General features: G+C 43.8%; 1 protein-coding gene across 1 annotated transcript in view; it reads left to right on the top strand.

The window, feature by feature from the left end:
* NMNAT3 (nicotinamide nucleotide adenylyltransferase 3) overlaps nucleotides 1–23948 on the top strand; it is a 70808-nt gene that overhangs the window by 15203 nt on the left and 31657 nt on the right. Inside the window, exon 2 of the mRNA XM_034782104.1 lies at nucleotides 12043–12194. Within this exon, the coding sequence (XP_034637995.1) occupies nucleotides 12086–12194 (109 nt within the window). The 5' untranslated portion in view covers nucleotides 12043–12085. The remainder of the gene's footprint in view (nucleotides 1–12042; nucleotides 12195–23948) is intronic.

Raw genomic sequence — 23948 nt, 5'->3', positions numbered from 1 at the left:
CCTGGGCAGTAAGCAGCTGAATGGGCTTGTGCTCCGCTGTCTTGCAGTTTTTAAGTAATGTAGCAGCAAATAACTTTAAGCATATGAAGACGGTTTTGAAGTCCAGCAGTTATTTGGAAAAAGAACTACATGGGAATGTAACCTTTATCTTAAATGATTGTCTGCCATTTTTGTCAAGCAGCAGAGCAGACTTGAATGTGGCTTGCTGTGCGGTAATTGCACAACCATAAAATGCTACCATGCAACTTAATATTTCTGTTTCTTGTTGAATAAAATGGTCTGGCTAGCAGATCTGCAAATGCCAGGTTTTCTTGTTTACATTGCTTCTCACTTTTTAGCACCAGCGGTTTAAAAGAAAAGTTTTTCCAGTGACAAGCCATAATTTAAAAAATGATGGATGCATAATAGGGTATAACAGCTAGAGATTTTTTTTAGGACACATTTGAATAGTTCTATTTCCAAATTTTACTGTAGAAAAATAGTAGAGTGAATCTACAGCTATACACTGCAATTCTGTAGTCATACCGCTCTGTGCTGTGGTCCTATATGTTTTAGCCAACTAATTAGGGCTATGCTTGGTTGAATATTTGGATGGGAAACTAAGTATCATGGAAACTGTTTGGCAGTTCAGCAGGTGGGACTCTTCACTTTGTCAGTACTGAATCAGAGCCCTGGTATATTGTTAAGGGGCACTGGACTGTTGTATGAGACATAAAACATGAGTTCTGAATCTTTGTGTCCATTAAAATTCACATATTACTTTTTGTAACAGTAGGGGTGTTTCCTGAGTTCTGATTTCTCCAAGGTAATTAAATTCTACCTACCTGTATCTCTCCTGCACTTTTAGTTGAATAGAGTATTTTTCTTCATTTCTTGTCTTAAATTTCTGTGTAGTGCTATTGTACATTGTTAAGTAGCTACTGCAGAACTGGTTGCATTTAAGTATGGAGTAAAGCATTCTCCTAACTTCCCTTACAGGGATGTTTGGATGAGCACTTAGATAAGGAATGTGTTTAGAGATCCTTGGATGAAAGAAACTGTATTCTTACATATTTAAGCTTTAGTTTAAACATAAATAAATGTTGTAGTTTTAAATCGGGAAGAAGGGTAGAGTGGGGGACTTTAGAAATAAAATCATTATCTTAGAAACGACATCTTGAACAGCTTTGAGGCTATGTATCGACTAAGCCTAACCTCACCCCTGGGAGGTAGCTAAATATTATTATCCCCATTTTATAGATAGAGATGGATAAGGATGTGTATTTCTGAAGTGCTGAATGACTGATGTTTCCATTAAAGTCAGTGGGAGTATTGCAAACTCAGAACCTCTGAAAATAAGCCCATAAATTATTGTAAGGTTCATGGTCGCATAGGTACTCTGTAACATAACTAGTGATAGAACCCAGAGCTCCTGACTGTACTCTGCTTTAGCCACAAGATTATCCTCCCCAACTGTTTGTATTATTTCCCATAGAACTCTCTTAGACTATATGTGTGACTGGCTGGTAAGTATCTCCTCTTAGATGCCTGCAAAACAAACAAATAAAAAACATGTATCAGCAGTTAAAATTGTTGAAGTACTTGTACACAACTTCCCTCAAAAGGACGTATTCCTCTCTCACTTTCAATACTAAGATATGTAGGCGAGGGGGTGCAAATTGTATCTTTTGCTGAAAACCATTAATGGCACACCCATTTAATCGGAGCAGTTGCTGGGGAATAAATTCAGCATAGTTGATTTCACTGACTAAACACTGTATAGATGATGTACCTGGTGATGTTTGCAAACCTATTTACAGTAACTAACAGGTGCAAATTGGTGTTTGTTGACTTATAGTTAAATTGGTGCAGGCTTTTACTAACTTAATGCTACATCCCTGCCATTAAACAAGTGAAGCAATGTACTATTCAGAACTGTTTTAATGGTTTATACAATGCATATTTTTATGTAACACATGAAATAAGTGTCAGCCTCCTGGCACAAAGTGTAAGGATTTGACAGCTGAGATGGTCATTTAATTGACTAGTTTATTTCTACTCTGTGTGACTAGTTAAGGCAATTCTACTGTATATGCATGTAAATAAACTAGATGTTTTATATTTATTGAAAGTTTAAAGGTATTTGAAGCCATATCAATAAAATAACTCAGTACATTTTAAAAGAACATGTGTCTACATTGGGGTGACATAAGGTTGATTGCTCAAGAGAAATTTGTGGTGTTTAAAGTTCTTTTTCCTGATCTTGGTACTGGAAGATTTTTGCCATTGATGTAAAGAGTCAGAGCTTGGATTTTTTTCAGGAGAAAGATGTCTAGTCAGTTGCACTGCAGCTTGAACAGCTTTTGTAGAACTTATGATCCATTTCCATTCAGGCCTAGAGCCTTCTCAGTAGTTTCTAAAACAAGCACGTTTGTTTTTCAATTCTTTAGCTCCATCAGTACAGCTGAAATAGTCCCCGTTGGGGAAAAAGTAAATTGCCCAGCCTTGCCTTGAATCTGGAAGCTCAAATCCTTCCTTTTTATAATAGTTGTTAAAGTTAACATTTCCCTTGTATTTGATTTCTCTCAGGAGCTTAGATGAAAAGGCAGTTAACACTCTTCATCCTGTTCTCTTTGCTAATACTCTGCTTGATTTTAAGCCATCAGCTAATTAATGTCATGCAGAAAGTTGTGTGAATGTGTGCCTTGTCTGCACCTGAGAATAACCTCATCCAGCAGTCAGTCTAGCTATACGGGGGTCCCCGGTGTACATCTCCCCCTTATCTGTTGTTTCAGATATCCGTCGCTCATCAATACAGGAACGTGTTCCAATTTACGTTGGTCCTGATCTGCATATCTATCGTTTGCACGGATAGAGACTGACATGAATTGGAACATGTTCCCCTATTGTACAGTACTGTACTTGCCTCCACTGGCTACGTTCAAGGCTTATTACCTATGGAGGACGTTCTCCATGCTGATTAAGGAGACAGCAGGTGAAGGAAAACCCAGTGTAAAGGAGTTTTGGAAGTCCTACAACATCTTGAACGGCATGGAAAACATTGACGCGTCATGGGAAGAGGTCACTTCGCAACGTATGAACGGCATTTGGCGCCGTGCATACCCAGATGCTGTCCACAACTTTGTGGGATTTGATGCCATTCCTGCTCTCAAGCAAGAAATTGTGAAGTTGACGAAGGATGTCGGCTTCAAAAAGGTGGAGGAGGAGGATGTACAGGAGTTGTTGGAGTCTCATGCTGAGCAAATGACAAATGAGGAACTGATTGAGCTGGACTACCAACGGATATCCGAAGAAAGCAAGGATGATGATGACAACGTAGGGCAGAAAGCCAGGAGTCTGACAAGAAAGAATCTCTCCCGTTTCTTTGGATTGCTGGATGAGATGACGGAAATCCTATAGAGCAGTGATCCTTTTCATGACCTGTCTGCCAAAATCTGCAGGGCTCTCAGTGACGCAGTGGCTTGCTACAGGGAGATCTATCATTCAAAGATTCATGCAAAAGAGCAGATGTTGATAAAATCCTTTTTTAAGATTTCTGCAACCAAAAAGCCAGCCATGAAAAAGCCAGCTCAAGAAAACCCAGCCGCCACCCCTACCTAAATTTAACGTAATTAACACTGTTTTATACTCTATTACTGTATTGTATTTACTATATTAAAATGTTCTATGTGTTTGGACGGTGTTAGTAAGGTCCTTCATTATTTTATTCAATGTTTTATATGTAAAATGTGTACCTAAGAACCTGTCATTGTAAAAAGGTACACTGTTTAGGTGAAAAGAGCATTGTCATAGGCAATGTGGTGAAGTTGTGAATGCATCCCACCCCCAATTCCATTATTTCTTATGGGGAAAAATTCCTCGGTATACATCGTTTCAGTATCCATCGCCCTTTTCAAGAACGCAACTCCAGTGTATAGAGGGAACCCCCTGTATTAGTGCCGATCTCTATGCGTAGACAGCTTCAAGAAAGGATAACACTAACTCAATTGGTGCAAATCCTTGCCTGCCTTGTTCTGTGTTTAGGGGTCGGCACTGGGTCAGATACCCTGACTGCTGAATCAGGGCTATTCCTGTGGCCATGTCTATGCTACAAACTTTGGTCAGCTCACATTATGTCAGCACACATCTGCTGAAGTTTGTAAATCACTCAGACATGTGCATACTTGACTACTTGCATCGGCATTGTGCATGCTTATCTTGAGTGCTTGTGCATGGCTGGAGTACCCACGGAAAAAAATTACAGGTGCTTAGCACCCACCAGCAGCCAACCTTCTCCTCCCCCCCACTCCTGCCCACTGACGGCCCCGCCAATCAACTCCAGGAGCCTCTGGAGGGGAGGAGCAGGGACAGGGCGTGCTCGGGGGAAGGGGCGGAGTGGGAGCGGGAAGAAGTGGGGTGCTGCCTAGGGGGAAAGGGTGGAGTGGGGGGTGGAAATGGGGTGGAGCAGGGGTGGGAAGAGGCAGGGCGGGGGTGGGGACTTGGGGGAAGAGATGGAGTAGGGGCGGGCCTGGGGCTGAGTGGGGGTTGAGCACCACCGGGAAAAATTAGAAGCTGGCACCTGTGCTGGAAGGGACCTTGAGAGGGTCATCTATTCCGGTCCCCTGCACTCATGGCAGAACTAAGTATTATCTAGACCGGGGTTCTCAAACTAGGGGTCGGGACCCCTCAGAGAGTCGCGAGGTCATTACATGGGGGGTTGTGAGCTGTCAGCCTCCACCCCAAACCCCGCTTTGCCTCCAGCATTGTTAATATATTTAACACCATTATAAAGTGTTTTTTTAATGTATGGGGGGGGGTGTCGCACTCAGAGGCTTGCTGTGTGAAAGGGGTCACCAGTACAAAAGTCTGAGAACCCCTGATCTAGACCATACCTGACAGGTGTTTGTCTAACCTGCCCTTAAAAATCTCCAATGAGGGAGATTCCACAACCACCCTAGAATGTCTTCGGGGTCAGTTTACTGAGAGACAGCAAAAAACAATTCAAGGTTGTTGGTGGTCTTGAAGCTGCAGATGGTGGAGTGCTGCTTCTGGGCCTGAGAAATGAGCACTGATTGGTGGGATTGCATCATAATGTAGATTTGGGTCAACGAGAAATGGCTGCAGAACTTTCAGATGCAAAAAGCCACATTCCTAAATCTGTGTGCCGGGCTTGCCCCAGCCCTCCAGGGCAGGGACACCAAAATGAGAGCTGCACTGACAGTGGAGAAGGGATTGGCATTTTATTCTTGGGGGAATTCTGTACCAAAAAATATTTAAAAATTCTGCATATTTTATTTGTCAAAATAACACAATGTAATCATGCCAGTTTCAGTAATTTTGGTAATTTATTTCAAATGTCTGTCAGCAAGTATGTCTGTAACAATACAGACAACAAAAAAATTCAGGAAATGTTTTATGACAAATAGATTGCTTACTAGGCATATTAATATAGAACTTTGAGTAATAATTAAGGCTACATTTTAGTCACTGGTATTTTTAGTAAAAGTCATGGACAGGTCACAGGCAGTAAACAATAATTCACAGCCTGTGACCTGTCCATGACTTTTACTATGTACCCCTGACTAAAACTTGGGGGGGCGGGTCTGGGGAGGGAAGCCCGGGTGCTGCGGGGGGAATGGCAGTATGCGGCGCGGGACCCCCGCTGGTGCTGGGGAGGGGAGGGGCACAGGCATCAGCGCAGGGCCTGGGATCCCGGCTGGTGCTGGGGGTGGGGAAGGAGGAGAGGGTTAGTGGGACCAGCAGGTTCCCTACCTACCCCTTTCTGCCTCCCTACCTTCTTTGAGATCCCTCCTTTTCTAGCAGGCCAATATTGGTTGCAGTTGTGAGTGTCTGCCTCCATGACGGTCAGTTGTGGTAGCTGCATGAGGGTGAGGTCAGGGTGCTTGCCTGTAAGCAGGAGAGGCTCTCCTCTCCCTTCTCCCTCTGCTCAGTATGTGGTTTGTAGACCCCATTACACTGCTTCTTGTGTCCTGTTGACTCACAGGTATTATGGAGGGGAAAAGCTGCCTCCAGGGTGGAGATAGAGCAGCTGATTCCTGACTTTGAACAGCTAGACACAAGGGCTATTACAAGAGCTCAACTTGGAGTTGTGTGGTTGAAGAAGGTAGGAAAGAGCACTTTAATGGTCAGCCACGATAATGTTCTGTATGGGTGTTTTATGGGCGTAGAGCTTTGGGTGCTGCTAAGAACTATGTAATGCTTGTTGTACGTTTATAAATGTGACTAGGTGTTTTCCTGAAGCTATGCATTATGTGGTGCTTGCTATACGTTTACAAGTACTGTTTGCCTTGACTACGGCTATGCATTATTGCAGTATTGGTTGTGAAGTAATAAAGATAATTTGATTCTCCAAAAATAGAACTTTGAGTGTATGTGGGGGGGGGGGGGGGGGGAGAAACTGTGGAAAACCAGTGTGCAACACCCCCGCTCCCCTCCCCCGGCAATGTTATGCAATTTTTTAACATAACTTAATGGGTGAAAATATAAAATTAGAAAGGAAATGAACATTAGTACATTTGAGTACACAAATATAGTTCATTGTACATATACGCCAACCGTGCTTCTCACAGGTCAGTGTACATAAACTGTTTTCCTTGCTGTCGCCTGGCATGGAGTGGAGGGGTAATGATGTGCACTAGGATGCCATGTGGTATGTTATGGGAGTGTAGGGAGCAGCGACCATGGTGTTCTCTAAGGCCTGCAAAGGGTGGAAAGTCTGGATTTTTAGACCTGTAGGTCAGTCAGGGTCTGTAGCAATTGGGTTTGCTGCCTCAGAAGACCTATGTCCTGATGCATTTCCCTCTTCTTGTCTTGCTGGGACTTCTGGGCCTTTTTCTTGTCCTCCCTTTTTCCATGTTGTCAGACATATTGGCCTTCCAAGCCCTTTGATCACGGTCCAGACAGCAGTGGCTCAAGAATCTTGCCGAACATGTCCTCCCTAGTCCTCTTCTTTCTATTTCTCCTGTCCCCTGGCCTAACCCCAATAGGTGAATAAAAAGCAGATGTCAGCTCTACCTCAGTTTGTTGTATGGCATGCAGTTCCTTGTAGAAGCGGCAGGTCTGCTTCATAGCTTGAGATCTGTTGTTGGCCTCTTCAGTCTTGTGGTATGCCTGGCAAAGTTCCTTTGCTGTCACGCAGCACTGCTACTGATCCCTGTCTTACCCCTTTGCCTGCATCCGCCATGCAATCTGGTTGTAGATGGTCACGTATGCAGCCCTGGGCACCCAAACCATACTGCTAGGGAGGGTCGCATGACTGCTCTTGTGGCTTCCCTTTGCTTTCCCGTCAGAAAGTCCTATTTCTACAGGGAAACAAAAATCTGTGGGGGACGTAAATTCTGCACATGCACAGTGGCACAGAATCTCCCCAGCAGTAAGTATCCTCACTTGCACTGTGTTGACCTCAGTAGGTTGACAATGACTCTGTGCCATTTGAGGAGGTGGTTTTATTCCATCACTCTAATGAGGTGCTTATGTCAGCCAAAGAAAAAGTTGAATATAGACATGTGCACAAATAGTTCTATACAAGGTGACTTGCATCAGCCTATCTTCGTAGTGTAGACTAGGCCTCAGTCTTAAGTTCATTTTGAGTGTTTTCCTCTCCTGGCACACAAGTCATCTTTAGAATCTTATTCTGGGGTAGATACAAATGCTATGTCACACTAGGAAGCTAGAAATCTCCTCTTTCCAGTGGCATAAAGCTTCAGCTCCTAGCGATGTGGTGGTGCTACAAAATATTGGGGTTAAAATTGTCATGATTTAACATTACAGGAAAGCTGTTATGTGCCCCAGGATTGAATTTTGCTTGAATTGAGGTGTAATAAGTGGAGTGGGGGGGATCTCCTTCATTTGGGGAAGATTGTTTGTTTGTTTTATTTTTAATGGCAGCTATCTAAAGCTGCTAGGGAATTGGAATCTTTGTCTTGCAAAATTTGGCAGATTAGAGATAAAGGGAAGAAGATGATATTGGGTGCAGTTAGACCAGCAGGGACTCCTGTGCTGGACTCCCCTACTCCTTGGTATAAAAGAGAAGGTGCTGACAGCATGAGGGCACCTCCCCTTTGGAATGCATCTCCCTTCCCTACTCTGGTCTGAAATAGCCTAAGCCTGCTTGCCTTCCAGGCACGCTGCAAAGCTCATCTATTTGAGTGGGCTGTCAGGAAGGGCTGAAGCCCTTGGGGGTGGGTTTTCTGTTTGGGGAGAAGGTGGGCTGGGAGGTTTAATTCATACGGGGCCTGCTGAGTGTTGATTACGATTCAATGTGTTGGGTGGTATGAGGCAGTGCTTTGTAACTCCTCCTTAATGTGTGTTTAAATTGATGTCAGTGGAGCTTAGAGCTCTGCATGGGTGTTCTTTTGTGTGGAGCTTTTAAGTCAAAATGAAAATAAATATATGGTTTGTACTAGCAGTGCTGTCTGGTTATTACTAATAAAAATGTACTTTTTGAGTCCACCTTTAGAGTCTGTGAAGTATAAATATGTGAAACCAGGGACTGAGCTTTCCAGGGCACGTAGAAATCTTTCCCAGGTGGGAAGCAAGCATCCACTTCTGTAGAATATAAATACACTTTCATTAAAAATAAATTCCATTTATAACCTTCGTGGGGGCAAAAGAAAGCTGTGAAGCATGAACCAAGTATAACCAATGCAGTAATGTCTTCCTAAGTCTGCAAAGAAACCACTCTGGTATCACTGCCTCTACTGGCAGAAGGGAGCATGGCTGCTGTTGTTGTTCCTAGGAATAGGGAGCCCCAGGAGGAGTGGGGGACACAACCACTCCAGTGGAGTGTTTTGTGTGTTTGTAGTGCTGACATCACCTGCCATCTGCACACAGGGCTCTGTGGAGGCTTGGGCTGGGGAGGAACAGCATAAATTGAGTTATTGGGGCCAGGTGATGCCCAGTAACAACAACTTGTCCTGGCTTGAACTGATTTATGAGGCGGGAGGGGGGCAGCTTTGATTTACCACCAGTATACGGAGGGCAGCAGAGTTCATCCAGCAAAAAATTGGGACCATAGGTGAATGCTTAGACAGGCTGGCAACAGGGTGGATTGATTGATATCACTGATTTTAATCATGATTTAAATTATCAGTTGTAAATGTGTTTTGCATTTGTACTTTTTAGTTATTTTCCTAAAGAAATGTTAATTCTTATTCGTCAGGAACCACTGACACATGTTGAGTTGCAACTAAATATAGTCTTTACACTAAATATGGTGCTTCTTCTTCGAGTGATTGTTCACGTCCATTCCAAGCAGGTGTGTGCACGCCAGCCAGAAGATTTTTCCCCTAGCTCTACACATCAATGTCAAAGAGCTGGGAGCGGTGCGTCTGGCATGCTACGCTTTCAAAACCCACATAGTGGGCAGGTGTGTCTCAGTCCTCACAGACAACACCTCAGCAATGTTCTATATCAACAAACAGGGGGGTGCACGCTCCTCTCCCCGGTGCCAGGAAGCCCTCATGCTGTGGGCCCTCTGTGTAGAACACTCGATCCACCTACAGGCGTCAGACCTCCCAGGGGTTCAGAACGTACTGGTGGACAGCCTCAGCCGGACCTTCCATGACCACAAATGGTCCTTTCAACCAGATGTGGTGAACTCAATCTTCCGATTCTGGGGTTCTCCCCAGATAGACCTGTTAGCCAATTGTGGCAACAGGAAGTGTCAGGTATTCTGCTCCCTAAGGAGTCACAGCCTGGGGTCCATCGGGGATGCCTTCCTTCTCTTTTGGGTGGACCACCTGCTCTGTGCTTTTCCACCTATCCCACTGGTCCACATGGTGTTCCTCAAGATCCGCAGGGACCGGGCTCGAGCTATACTGATAGCGCCGGCATGGCTGCGCCAACACTGGTTCACCTCGCTCCTGGAAACTTCGGTGGCGGCTCCACTCACCTTACCGCTAGTCCAGGACCTGATCACACAGGACCATGGCAGACTCCGGCACCCAGATCTGGAGTCTCTTCACCTCACAGCCTGGATGCCCCATGGCTAAGCACCACGGAGCAGTCATGTTTGGACCAGGTCAAGCAAGTCCTCCTGGGTAGTAGAAAGCCTTCCACCAGGGCAATGTACCTTGCCAAGTGGAAACGTTTCTCCATCTGGGTCGAGCAACACTAACAGTTGCCTCTCCTTGCCCCCATACAGTTCATACTGGACTACCTCCTGCACCTAAAACATCAAGATCTGTCCCTGTCATCACTAAGGGTCCATTTACCCGCCATCTCTGCCTTCCATCCAGGCTCAGATGGTTTCTCGATTATTATAATTTTTTTTTTTGGTAAACCCTATAGTCAGTCGCTTCTTCAAGGGTTTGGACAGGCTCTTCCCGCACACTCGTCAGCCTGTTCCAGCCTGGGACCTCAATCTAGTCCTATCTAGACTTACGGGCCCCCCATTTGAACCACTGGCCACCTGCTCGTTGTTGTATCTCTCATTCAAGGTTGCGTTCCTCATAGCAATTACCTCGGCTCGAAGGGTTTCGGAGCTCCGGCCCTCACGTCTGAGCCCCCTTACGCAGTTTTTCATAAGGACAAGGTCCAACTTAGACCTCACCCTGCTTTCCTCCCTAAGGTTGTTTCACATGGCTCAGGACATTTTTCTCCTAGTGTTTTACCCCAAGCTGCACTCCTCCGATAGGGAGCGCAGGCTGCACTCACTGGATGTATGCAGAGCCTTAGCCTTCTATATAGAGAGAACTAAGCCATTTCGGAAGTCCGTCCAACTTTTTGTGGCCATGGTGGATAGAATGAAAGGTCTCCTCGTGTCCTCTCAGCATATCTCGTCGTGGATCAAATCTTGCATTAAGGAGTGTTACGGCTGGGGGAAGGTGCGTGCCACGCCGATTGTTGCCCACTCCACAAGGGCAAGGCACAGGAAGTAATTCTCGCTAGTCTGCGCTGATTGGGCCTCAACATTTATTGTGTCCAGTTTTGGGCACCACATTTCAGAAAAGATGTGGACAAATTAGAGAAAGTTCAGAGATGAGCAACAAAAATGATTAAAGGTCTAGGAAACATGACCTATGAGGGAAGATTTAAAAAATTGGGTTTGTTTAGTCCGGAGAAGAGAAGACTGAGGGTGGGACACGATAACAGTTTTTAAGTACATAAAAGGAGGAGGGAGAAAAATTGTTTTCCTTAACCTCTGAGGATAGGACACGAAGCAATAGGTTTAAATTGCAGCAAGGGCTGTTTAGGTTGGACATTAGAGAAAACTTCCTAACTCTCAGGGTGGTTAAGCACTAGAATAAATTGTATAGGGAGATTGTGAAATCTCTGTCTAACCTGCTCTTAAAAATCTCCAATGACGAGCGCCTGGCAGGGATGGTCTAGATAATACTTTAGTCCTACATTGAGCTCATGGGACTGGACTAGAAGGCTTCTTGAGAGCCCTTCCATTCCTACAATTCTGTCCTCCAGACAGTTAAAATCCTTTTAAGTCCCGTCAGTGCTCCAATACAGATATCTCCTCTATTTGTCAGGAAACTACCTTGTTGTAGCTAGGTTCCCCTGCCATTGTGATTATTGTAGTATAGATGGCCTTGCCTTGTTATCTAGCTGCATGGATAGCTTTTTGACATCTACAATTTAAGCATCTTTTTTATTTTGTGGTACTTCTGAAAATGTGGATACAGACTCAGGATTCTTAGATGTATAGTGTTTTGTCTTACTGATGCAAAAATGTATGTTTTGTGAAAAACATTAAGACCATGAGGGTTTTGGTGATAATAGCTCTCAAGAGCAATCATCTTGTTCAGAAGACCATTTTAATTTCTGGTAACATCCTCTCCTACCTTTTCTGTTTCCAAAACATTATTAGGGGTCTGTCCATAGATTTAACTTCTGTACAGATATAGGTTTTTTGATTTTAATACTCACTTGGCATATATTCTTATGCTGCTGTCTGCTGATCCCTTGACATTTTACTAATGTTCCAATGATGGACAGTTCTGAAAATGGTAATTCATTATTTATTATTGTGAGAAACAGCTGTGGAATACCTCTCTGAGACAAGGGTTATTTTAATTGTTATTTTTCCTTTAGGGTGAAATGCCGGTCACGATCTTGGTGTGCAATATCTCTCACGATGAAGAGCCGGATACCTCTTGTTCTCCTTGCCTGCGGCTCATTTAACCCCATCACAAACATGCACATGCGTTTATTTGAGCTGGCTAGAGATCACCTTCATCAAACAGGTCAGTAGGATGGAGTTTATGCAGCCCTCTTGGGGAACATGGAGTATTTGAAATGAAAGGGAGGTTGGATTTTCCAGTCTCGGGACTAAGGGCTGATTGGCTGTCATTTTAACATTTTCATGGTCTTATTTTTTGCTAATTAAGTATGACTCTTTGATAACACACTTGATGGAATGTTGAATAAAGAAATTCTAGTGTTACCGCCTCCTGTTGAGTCTAGTTACCCACCGTGGAGATTTTATAACAAGGTGTTCGCACAATTGCAGTTAGTTTTGTCAACAGTTTTAAGATCTCATTTGCAGTGGAAATTTGCTGCATGCTGTAGGTCTGGTGAAAGGGTGCCCTTCTTTGGTACAGAGAAGAAGCATTGATGTTGAAATTTTGGGATTTTATGATGAGGTAGTAATTTAATATGAAGAAATGGTGCAGTTTGCAGTTTTGACTACCATGTAAAACTGGGAAGGGGGGAAAAAGTGAGATTCATTACCCATATTCATTAAGGGCTAGAACTTTCCTCCCCTAGCAAAATAGTCTACATGAGGGACAGGAGGTCAAAATTTCAGCAAGCTAGGAAATCTCAGCAGCTAAGCGGAGTGGCTAGTGGCCTAGAGAATCGTCAGTTTAAAAGAAAGCAAGAATCTGAAGCAGCACAGTGTTGCTATGAAGGAAAGAATCCCAACATTGATTAACTCTTAATGCCTGAGTGCTTTCTCCCAGAAATTGTCAGGGAGTGGGGATAAGTAATTGATCGGAAGTGGCGGGGGGGGCAGGGGGATGTAAGGAATGGGTAAGGAGATAAGGCATTTGAAAGTGATTGGAGAATAGCATTAGCAAGAATTGTTTGGTCAAACATGGGGATCCAGAAATGCTGCTAACCTGCATTGGTTAGAGAGCAGCACTTGCATGCTAATGGCATGCTTTGAGAGGAAACAGAGTGGTTTTCTGGAGGGAGAATTGCTGCGCTCTCGCTGTGGTACTAAAGGGTTTCAATCCTCTTTTGGGCTACTGCTCCCCGTGCTGTACAGCTGGACAAAGAGAGTATGGGCAGGGGTAGGAGTGGGTCATGACTCCATCTGCTCCAATATGCAAGGCAGCAAGCTGAGGTGGTGTGAAGTGGGAATCAATCTGATACTGGAACAGGCCAGTGGCTGATTGCTTTCCCCGAAGGAAGGACTGAACCTGGAAATGAATTATGACTGTCTGAATCACAGTTCATTCCCTGGTCTGCTCTAAGGGCAGTGCAGCCAGGCACTGCCCCTCACTCTGGCAGATTGTTAAATCATAATTTAGCCCAAATTTTATTAGAAATGTGCCTTTGGAAGGTTGGAATGAAAGTTTTGCTTTGCAGTGTGACTTTCAATTCTTTGATATGTGATAGGGTTGTTGAATTGAAATTGAATGAGTTAGGCTGTTGTTGTGTCAGTGTGATGAGTGGTGGAGTTAGTGGGCTAATGTTTGGTGATTGGTATTGTGAGGGATGTAACTTGTTTTTTTGTTTTTTTTTTTACTTTTTCATTTAATCAGTGTCAACACAGGTAATTGAGTAATGCACATTGTACAGTACATCCTTCCTTCTGTTAAAACAAATAGACCTGTTGTTCACTTATTTATTTTACACTTAGAAGGTCTCCATCATAAGAGTATCTTCTGTTAATGCATAGAGATTTACTAATATAAATAGTCTAAGCAATAAGGGGAATAGTTATCTCATGGTCTTCTGTAGCACCATAAATGTGCTTTCTAAGTGCTTCCCAGGTAAACTAGATCTGCATACCAATAGCTTTGTGGAATCTTCTCCCAGGGCTATGGGAAGTTTTACTTGAGGTAACTAGATAGATTTAAAAAAAAAAAAATCATTCGAGCTGTGGTAGGGAACTCTCTAAGAGAAGGGTCTGGTAGCCTGCCCTAGACCAGGGGTCGGCAACGTTTGGCACGTGGCTCGCCAGGGTAAGTATCCTGGCGGGCCGGGCCAGTTTATTTACCTGCTGATGCGGCAGGTTCGGCCGATCGCAGCCCCACTGGCCGCGGTTCACCGTCCCGGGCCAATGGGGGTGGCGAGAAGCAGCGTGGGTGAGGGATGTGCTGGCCGCGGCTTCCCGCCACCCCCATTGGCCCGGGGCGGCGAACCAAGGCCAGTGAGGGCCACGATCGGCCGAACCTGCCGCGTCAGGAGGTAAATAAACTGGCCCAGCCCGCTAGGGTGCTTACCCTGGCGAGCCGCGTGCCAAACGTTGCCGACCCCTGCCCTAGACATTGGTCACACTCTGAGTTAGTCTCCTCCAGAAGCTTGTTTCACAGTAGAATCCCTCACCCAGAAAGCTTAAATGCTTCGTCCTTCGCTTTGTCTGCTGCATTGTTCCAGAGGAATGCAGATATCTGGGCAGGATGTGGATAGAGATGTGCTTGCTGATGTAACTGAGTCCTGATTGATTGATTGGCTTGGAAGATGAGGACCATGACCTACGCAGACTAGAAACCTATGATGCGGTCAGAGGTCAGTGGTGCTGTGTCACAGAGGCCTGTTTCACTAAAAGGGGACCGTGATCTGCTCTATTTTGCGTTGCTTCCGTCTTCAGATACAGGTGTTGTAATAATGCTCTCTGTGAGTAACAAACATAAGGAATCTGTGGCATGGTCCTTCTTCAGAAGGTGTGAAGTTGCTAGCAAGCTGAAGGTAGAAGAAAACATTTTTGGTTACTGATGCTACCTGGTTGTCTCTGCTCAATGATGAGTCAGACAGAAGCTATATAGCAGTTATACAATAGTATGCCTCAATTTCTCTTCACAGTCCTGCTTCACTGTTACGAATGGCATGAATCACCCTTTTGCATATAACATAACTGACATCATCTCTGGTAATTTTTTCCCATCTTTTTGCACACCTCTTCCGTTTCAAATGCAGGCGTTATATTCCTATTTCACATACTTTCCCACTTTAGGAATGGCATTTTATTGAGTGCCTTTAGATTTTCAGTTGTTTCAGATGTTCCCCTGCCATCTTTATAGTTTGTATGGATTCACACAGTTTCAATAGACAGTGAGAAAAGCCAATTCTAGAACCCGCCTGACATTAGGTGATTTGAAAAATTTTTGATAGTATTCTGGTTTGTATATCTTCTGTTGGTTGGTGTCTCCTAGCTGGGTGCTCTAGACAAGCTGAAGAGGGGGTGGCAGACCAAAGAGAAGAACAGTGAAGATCAGTGAAGCTGCAGGGACCCCAGATCCATTCACCCAGCACATGCCGTAAACATGTTGCTGCATGGTAAAACTCTCATTGTGGCCCCTAAGGTAGCTGGCTGCAGGAGTAGCTGGCATGTAGAAGACTGCAGGCTTTGACAGCCTCTCTTTTCTGCACCTGTGACTTTCGTGTGGATTTCCTTCAGTGGATTCCCCTCTCACCCTGAAGCATATAGTCTTCAGGAGAGTAGAGGAATGAGGAGGAAGATTGGAGTTAACAGACAGGGTTTTGAGAGGAGAAGAGTCAGTAAAAAAGAATATGGGGGAAGGAAGGAAGGAAAGAAAGGGGGGAAAAGTGAGAGAAAATGGACTGAAAGAAGATGAGATGGTTGCTGTGGTGTTAGGACATTGTTCAGTGGGGATAGGGAGGTGACACCCAACAGAGAGCACCAGCAAAACCAGTTGGGAACAACTTGAGTTACCAACTTGTATACATGTGAAAAGGCTTTATTGTAACCAGTATTACTTACTATTCACACCTTGCTTCTTCATGGCAAAATATGATTGCTGCTCTTTCCCCATAATTCAGATGTACACCATGCATGATACCTCAAAAACTTACAAAAAGCATGTCCATGACACACAGGAGTCAAATCAACCTGTCTCCTAGCTCTTCACATTTAACAGATGATACTAGAGATTTTTTTTCCTCTTTGTGTTTCCAATATATCCTGAGTTCTTCGATATAGTCTGGTGCAATATGTTGATTATAGAGGCCCTTCTTACATGTATTACTAGTAGCTAATAATCCATCAGTAGAGTACCATAATATCATAGATGTTGCTCTGTACTTCTGTGACCAAAAGCACCACTATAGTCACACGCTACACACTTGTGACGGACTGTTGGGCAACAGCAGCTGAGCCACTACAACTCTGATTAATTACTAGAACAGACCTTATTAAGAAGAGCTGTGTCTAATTGAGGCTGAGGAGAACTAAAAGGCCATATGGGAAAGGGGGTTGCAAAAAGATACCTTGCCTTAGGAGCTGAGGGTTTCCTAGGACTGTAGGGGTAAGGCTATATGGTGTGTAATGATGGTGGAAACAAATATTGTTAAGAAAGTGCATGGAGTGTTTTACCAGCAAAAAGGTCTCTGAGCTGTTTGTGGGCTTGAGCAGAGGCAAGAGCGAACTGGCCCTGCCACAACACCATTGTAATAATCTTTGTACAAAAATATGCCTTGTGAGGGTATTGTCTGAGAACTAATAATTCAGTGGTCAATATGGTGATATGTAAAGTTATAAATTCCCCCTGTATGATGATATTGGCAAACGTTCAAAACCAGACAGCCCTGCTTAAGTAAATGTTGTTAAACAGGTCCAAGGAATGTCTATTTACTTCAATTTACATATAAGTAATAAATGGGGTATTCAAGCTAGCAGGGGGAGGAGATAGCAGGAAACAGAACCATTTGCATTTTAGCAAACACAACCCAACGAAAAGGAGGGGAGTGTCTGCTTGAATAACATTACTTTCAAGGGTAACCCTGAGAAAAATCCACTTCAAAGGTTCACTGGACTATAAAAGAAAAAGGAGAACCCCAAGTTATCTCTCTCACCTAAGAAGATAAAGGCACCAGCACCTTTGAGCCTATGGGAGAGATCCCGACCAAGGAAAGGATCAGTCTCCATCTTGCTGGAAGACTGGGGGTGAAAAAGGCCATCTTAAACAAGGCCTTGAACCAAAATTGATAGATTCTTTTAGGCTCTTATGTGTTTTCACTTTTAATTGCTTGTAACCATTTCTAACTTTATCTCTTAGGATTTTAAGTGAATTCCAGTATATCTTCTTTTGATGATAATCTTGATTTTTTTAATCTAAACCAGTCCAGTGCTGTGAATAAACTAAACTGTTTGGTAATTTCAGTTAAAGCAACAAACTGTTGAATATTGACTCTTTACATGGGACAATGAATCATAACTGTCCAGAAGAGGGCTGGACTTTGCAGAACACATGTTTTGGGGAAAATCCAAGACTGGGAGTGTGTTGGGTTTATCCTGCAAGTGGTAACGAAGGCTTGTGGAAGCTAGAGTGTGACTGGTGTGTTGCTTGCGAACTGCTGGATCAGGACTGCAGCCATACACAGACACCCAGGGTGTGACCTGCATCTTAATAGACTGGTTATGAGCAGCACAAGGTGGGAGCTACAGAAGCAAAACATTGTGTGGCACCCAGGGTTACAGGGCAGCTGGTGACACAGCCCCTCACTAGTCTGGATTGCACCCCAGAATGTGACACCTTATCTCTTCTAGTTCTCTCCATTCCTAGCTCTGTTCCAAAAACAGCATCTCATCATGCACTGAACTCAAAGTTTGGAGACTTCCAACTCACTGCCCCTTCTGTTCTAATTACTCCCTCATCTACTTTGTGTCACTTTATTGTTACTTACTGTTGGGTGACGAGACAGTAACTATGACAGATTGTGGAGCGTGTCTGTTATCTTATGAGTTCTATTTTGGGTTAGTGAATGTCTTGTTATATTTCAGCCTCCAGTCTGAATGAAACCTTTAGTGTGGCTTTGAGTGTTCATTCTTGACACTTGACACCTAATGGACAGTCTGTGTCTAGGAAGAGGTGACAGAGTCATTAAGGGCCTTCAACACTGGATGGCTCTACCCCAGCTGATCAATGCGTTTGCAGTTAGCAGGGGCAATATCTTTGAATGACTCTGCCCAGAAGCTGATGGGAACTGGAGCCTAGAAATTTCCAAGTGGAAGCACAAGAAGAGAAAAGGTGTCAGAGACTGTTTTAAAAGAGAAGTGCTCTCTAAGGCTATGTCTATGCTGGGAGAGTTTTTTCACCGAGAGTTTGGTTGACAATCAAAAAGCATTCAAAGAAAATCATTGTTGTATGTTCACACTATCATATGCTGTCGGCACTGCGTGTCCACACTTGAGGAAGTCACATCGACAGTGAGACCAGTACACTGTGGGTAGCTATCCCACAGTTCAGCTCTCCACTTTCTGCCAGTAGGTGTTGAGGGAAGGCAGAGGGGATCATAGCGCATCATGGGTCCGGGCTCAATGTCCCATGATGCATTGCTTTCTGTCCCAGCATTCCATATGTTTGTCTTCAGTTAATGGCATTTTTCAACGTCCCTTGTTTTCTTCTTGCTCTGCATGGAGCCCACACTGCTCTCCGCTGCTCTGCTAGCTATCACTACCACATCGCGAATAACAGTGGAGTTAGTGTTGAAGCTCCAAAGTCAATGGAAATCACAGTTGTCTAAGGCGCTGTTCGACATGGATAGGAGCAACATTAGGTTGCTTTTGGCATTCACGCCACAAGTGAACATGGTGGAATGTTGCTTTTGGGCTCGGAAAACTAGCACTGAGTGGTGGGGTCACATAGTTGTGCAGATCTGGGATGATGAGCAGTGGCTGCAGAACTTTCGGATGAAGAAAGCCACCTTCCTGGAACTGTGTGCTGAGCTTGCCCCAGCCCTGCGGTGCAGGGATACCCAAATGAGAGCTGCCCTCATGGTGGAGAAGCACGTGGCGATCACAGTGTGGAAGCTGACTACTCCAGACTGCTACCGGTCACGGATCAGTTTGGAATGGGGAAGTCAACCGTTGGAACTGCGTTAACGCAAGTGTGCAGGGCCATTAATTGCATCCTGCTGCGAAAGACTGTGATGCTTGGCAACATGCATGAAATAGTGGAGGGCTTTGCAGAAATGGGTTTCCCTAACTGTGGAGGGGTGATAGATGGCATGTATATTCCAATTTTGGCACCGGATCACCTTGCGACAGAATACATCAATAGGAAGGGGTACTTTTCCATGGCGTTGCAGGTGCTTGTGGATCACCGTGGCCTTTTCACTGACATCAATACGAGAAGGTGCATAACACACGTATCTTCGTGAATATCAGCCTTTACAGAAAGCTGTGAGTAGGGGCTTTCTTCCCAGACCAGAAGATCACCATAGGGGATGTTAAAATGCCCATAGTGATCTTGGGAGACCCGGCATATCCCTTAATGCCATGGCTCATGAAGCCGTACACGGAAAACCTAGATAGCAGTAAGGAGCGATTCAACAATAGGCTGAGTAGGTGCAGGATGACCATGGAATGCGCATTAGGCAGATTAAAGGATCGCAGGCGATGCCTTTATGGGAGGTTAGACCTCAGTGAAGAAAATATTCCCATGTCATAGCCGCATGTTGCATAATATTGTGAAGGGAAGGGCTATTAGAGGGGCAGAACAGGGGACAATTCAAATCAGGGAGGCTTCGAGGCAACATTTTGAAGATGAGAACTAGTAACATTTGTTGCTATGCTTGGGACTGCAGTGCTTAATGAAGTCGAGTTTTGCTAGGCCAAGAAGCACTTGCAATTGTTCAGGCCAAGGATTCAATGTAAACAAAAGATTACAGTGCTTGTGTATTTGCTGATGCCTTTTGCTAGCATAACTTGCGTGGAAACAAATAAAGAGTGCTTATCTTTCAAATAACTTTGCTTTTATTGCAAAACAAAAAAGCCACAACAGTGTCCGCGCGCACACACACATGCACATTCTCAAGGGAGAGGAGGTACCGGGGAGGGCCGACTTTCAGAGCTGAGCTATCGTTTGTGAAGATGTCTGCGGGGGTGGGGTGCACGGGAAAGTGAGAAGTCCCAGAATACGGAAAGGAATGCGCGTGGAGTTTGCGGAGGGCATGGGAAAGAGTTGTGAATGTGCTGAAGGGGAGGGCGTGCACGCATGTGCTGAGTCTGCAACGTTATGAGGGATGCAGCATGTCTGTTTGCCCCTCCAAAATTTTTATCATCCTCTCTGCTGCATCCGTACTGTAGGCCTTATTTTTCTTTTCTTTTTCTGCCTGTCGCTTTCCTGCCACTGCCTGCATTCACTCTTCTCTGCTTCTGAGTGGAGTAGCACCTCCCTGAACATATCTTCCTTGCTCCATCTTGGGCACTTTCTTATCTGGCTGAGATGCTCAGCCGGTGTGTAGGGGGTGCCTTTCAAAGACAGATGTGGAGAAGCACAAGGAACAATACACAGAAGCACGATTGTTAAGTATACGTACAGCATTGAAACAGTTGAGTAAAATACTCCACTGCTAACATACCAGTCACTTTCTTGCTGACCCTAGACAAGCACACATGCCGGTGAACACCCCAAGCATGATGAGTTTACCCCGGGCACTGGAGAAAAGCAATATTATAGGGTCTCGGGGCACTTGACGGGGGAAAATATTCTAAAGATTCCCACCCTTTTCCACAGGCAGGGATCATTGTAGCAAACATCTCACTCTTGAGGGTAACCAGAGAAGCAAGGGTGAATCCACTACATGCTAGTAGCTTTTGCCTTGGTACCTATACTGTTCGCCTCTGTGCTGCTTTGGTCCCTCCTCAAGTGATTGCAGAATGATGCGGGAAAGTGTCCCTCAATGGGGGAAGGAACAAAGCAGCTCTGCCAAGGAGCCTTCGGCAGAGGATTGCTGAGTACCTCCAGGAAAGCTTCCTAGAGATCCTTGTAAAGCTGAATTCTCTGAAATTACACATTGCAGCCTTGAACAGTGTTTCTTCTCTGATTTCTTCTCGCTGAACATGAAAATATTCCTTATGGGGTAAAGCTTTTAAGTATGACTCTGGTCCTCAAATGCCCTCTTTGGAGACGCTGGTCCTAATGCAAAGTACATTGAAGTCAATAGACTCCTTATCATCCTTATCTTTGTACCCCTTACATTCAGTCATGTTGGTATTCTTCACAGTGATCACTTCAGTCAGGAGAATTTCACAGTTGGGATCCCTATAAATGGAACCACAATGCCTTATTATTCACATTGTTGTTTTCAGGATGGAGGTTTCATGCTTCATTCCCAAACAAAACACTAGTTTTCACAGATCACAAGTTGCTGCTGTTCCTTTCTTCTATCCAAATCCGAAAGACCCTATATGGGTGGAGTGGTGTTTTGAGAAAATGTGGTGTGAAAATTGTGATCTGAGCGGAAAGTAATTTTATTATAAACTTGATGTGTAGAAAGCACTCTTTATCTAAGGACTGTCCCCTTCAGAAGATCTTGATCCTTGTTCATCCTCAACTACTAATCAGTTAAAGGTAGGGGGCTTCAAAGGCCACAATAGCCAGATGGATTAAGCCAGGTAGTGCTTGGAGGATTCATGTCCAACTAGACTCCTACATGGTGCCCTTCACCATACTAACTTCATGCCTTGTATATGTTAATGAATTTATTCTAACACCCATCTGTGGTAGTGAAGGAGTTCCCACCCATCCTATGAAGAGATTTGCAAGGTTGCAGTAGGGTCTTCCACTACCACTTTCACCAGTGACTCAGTAATTTACTTCCTTTTCTAAATATGTAGATGACAGCTATCTCAATGTTTTTCTTCTCATAGATTGCTTTTTCTTATTTCCTCCCAGAGGATTATCTGACACAAAAGTGAAAAATTGTTGTCTTGCCTGTTAATTTTTTTCTTGACAATCTCTTCCTCAATTCGTTTTTTGACTATAAATCTGGAATGATATCCCTTTATAATACTTTTTAATTTGTAAAGAGTATTGGGTGACTAATCTCTCAGCTTTTGCAAATGGCTGTAGGGCCAAAACATTGGACATCTAATACTGCTTGACTCAGTTAAATATAACCTCTACATAAGTTAAAGAATTTGGCTTAAATAGAATGTTGAAAAAATATGGTTTTCATTTCACTGACATTAATATGCTGAAAGGTCTCCAGGGAACATTGCTGCTCTTTTGTGGATTAAAGACAAACTATAAACATTACTTTAACATAAGCCTTTTATTTTGTGATTTAATGTATGCATAGTCATACACAGACAAACAATTGTTAGAAAAATTAAATCATCCAATTAGCTAACTGGGTTCTGAAAACCAAGCCAGTGTCTTAGTAGCTGTTTTCTTTTTTTAATGAAGAAATAAAAATATTTTTATAAATATTTGCTAGTGTGCATCTATACTTTAACAATTAAAATACAAGATTACATCTTTATTATTTCCAAATGGACATGAGTATTCTTCACTGAGGTGTTGAGCAGCTTCTCCCCAAAAGGTGATTGCATTTCATTTGTGAACAAAGGGTGTTCGTGTGTCTGTGTGTTTAAAAAAAAAAAAAAATTATAAAATTGATATAAGCTGTTCCTGCAAAGATTTACACGTGATTAACTCTATACACTGTGAGTAGTCTCATTGAAGTGAAGAAATACTGACTCTGCTCTCCCTCTTCCAAAAATCACTCAAATTCTCCCAAACCAAGTTCCTGTCTGCCATGATCATAGATTCTAGGACTGGAAGGGACCTCGAGAGGTCATCGAGTACAGTCCCCTGCCCTCATGGCAGGACCAAATACTGTCTAGACCATCCCTGATAGACATTTATCTAACCTACTCTTAAATATCTCCAGAGATGGAGATTCCACAACCTCCCTAGGCAATTTATTCCAGTGTTTAACCACCCTGACAGTTAGGAACTTTTTCCTAATGTCCAACCTAGACCTCCCTTGCTGCAGTTTAAGCCCATTGCTTCTTGCTCTATCCTTAGAGGCTAAGGTGAACAAGTTTTCTCCCTGCTCCTTATAACACCCTTTTAGATACCTGAAAACTGCTTTCATGTCCCCTCTGTCTTCTCTTTTCCAAACTAAACAAACCCAATTCCTTCAGCCTTCCTTCATAGGTCATGTTCTCAAGACCTTTAATCATTCTTGTTGCTCTTCTCTGGACCCTCTCCAATTTCTCCACATCTTTCTTGAAATGGGGTGCCCAGAACTGGACACAATACTCCAGTTTAGGCCTAAACAGTGCAGGGTAGAGCAGAAGAATGACTTCTCGTGTCTTGCTCACAACACACCTGTTAATACATCCCAGAATCATGTTTGCTTTTTTTGCAACAGCATCACACTGTTGACTCATATTTAGCTTGTGGTCCACTATAACCCCTAGATCCCTTTCTGCCGTACTCCTTCCTAGACAGTCTCTTCCCATTCTGTATGTGTGAAACTGATTTTTTCTTCCTAAGTGGAGCACTTTGCATTTGTCTTTGTTAAACTTCATCCTGTTTACCTCAGCCCATTTCTCCAATGTGTCCAGATCATTTTGAATTATGACCCTGTCCTCCAAAGCTGTTGCAATCCCTCCCAGTGTGGTATCATCTGCAAACTTAATAAGCGTACTTTCTATGCCAATATCATGGGCACTATATTTGCCCTTTTCCAGTCTTCTGGAATCTCTCCTGTCTCCCATGATTTTCCAAAGATAATAGCTAGAGGCTCAGATACCTCCTCTATTAGCTCCTTGAGTATTCTAGGATGCATTTCATCAGGCCCTGGTGACTTGCAGACATCTAACTTTTCTAAGTGATTTTTAACTTGTTCTTTTTTTATTTTATCTGCTAAACCTACCCCCTTCCCATTAGCATTCACTATGTTAGGCATTCCTTCAGACTTCTTGGTGAAGCCCGAAACAAAGAAGTCATTAAGCATCTCTGCCATTTCCAAGTTTCCTGTTACTGTTTCTCCCTCTTCACTAAGCAGTGGGC

This window comes from Trachemys scripta, chromosome 9 (genome assembly GCF_013100865.1).
Source record: "Trachemys scripta elegans isolate TJP31775 chromosome 9, CAS_Tse_1.0, whole genome shotgun sequence".
Taxonomy (NCBI): Eukaryota; Metazoa; Chordata; order Testudines; family Emydidae; genus Trachemys; species Trachemys scripta.
This window is presented reverse-complemented; position numbering and strand designations above follow the sequence as displayed.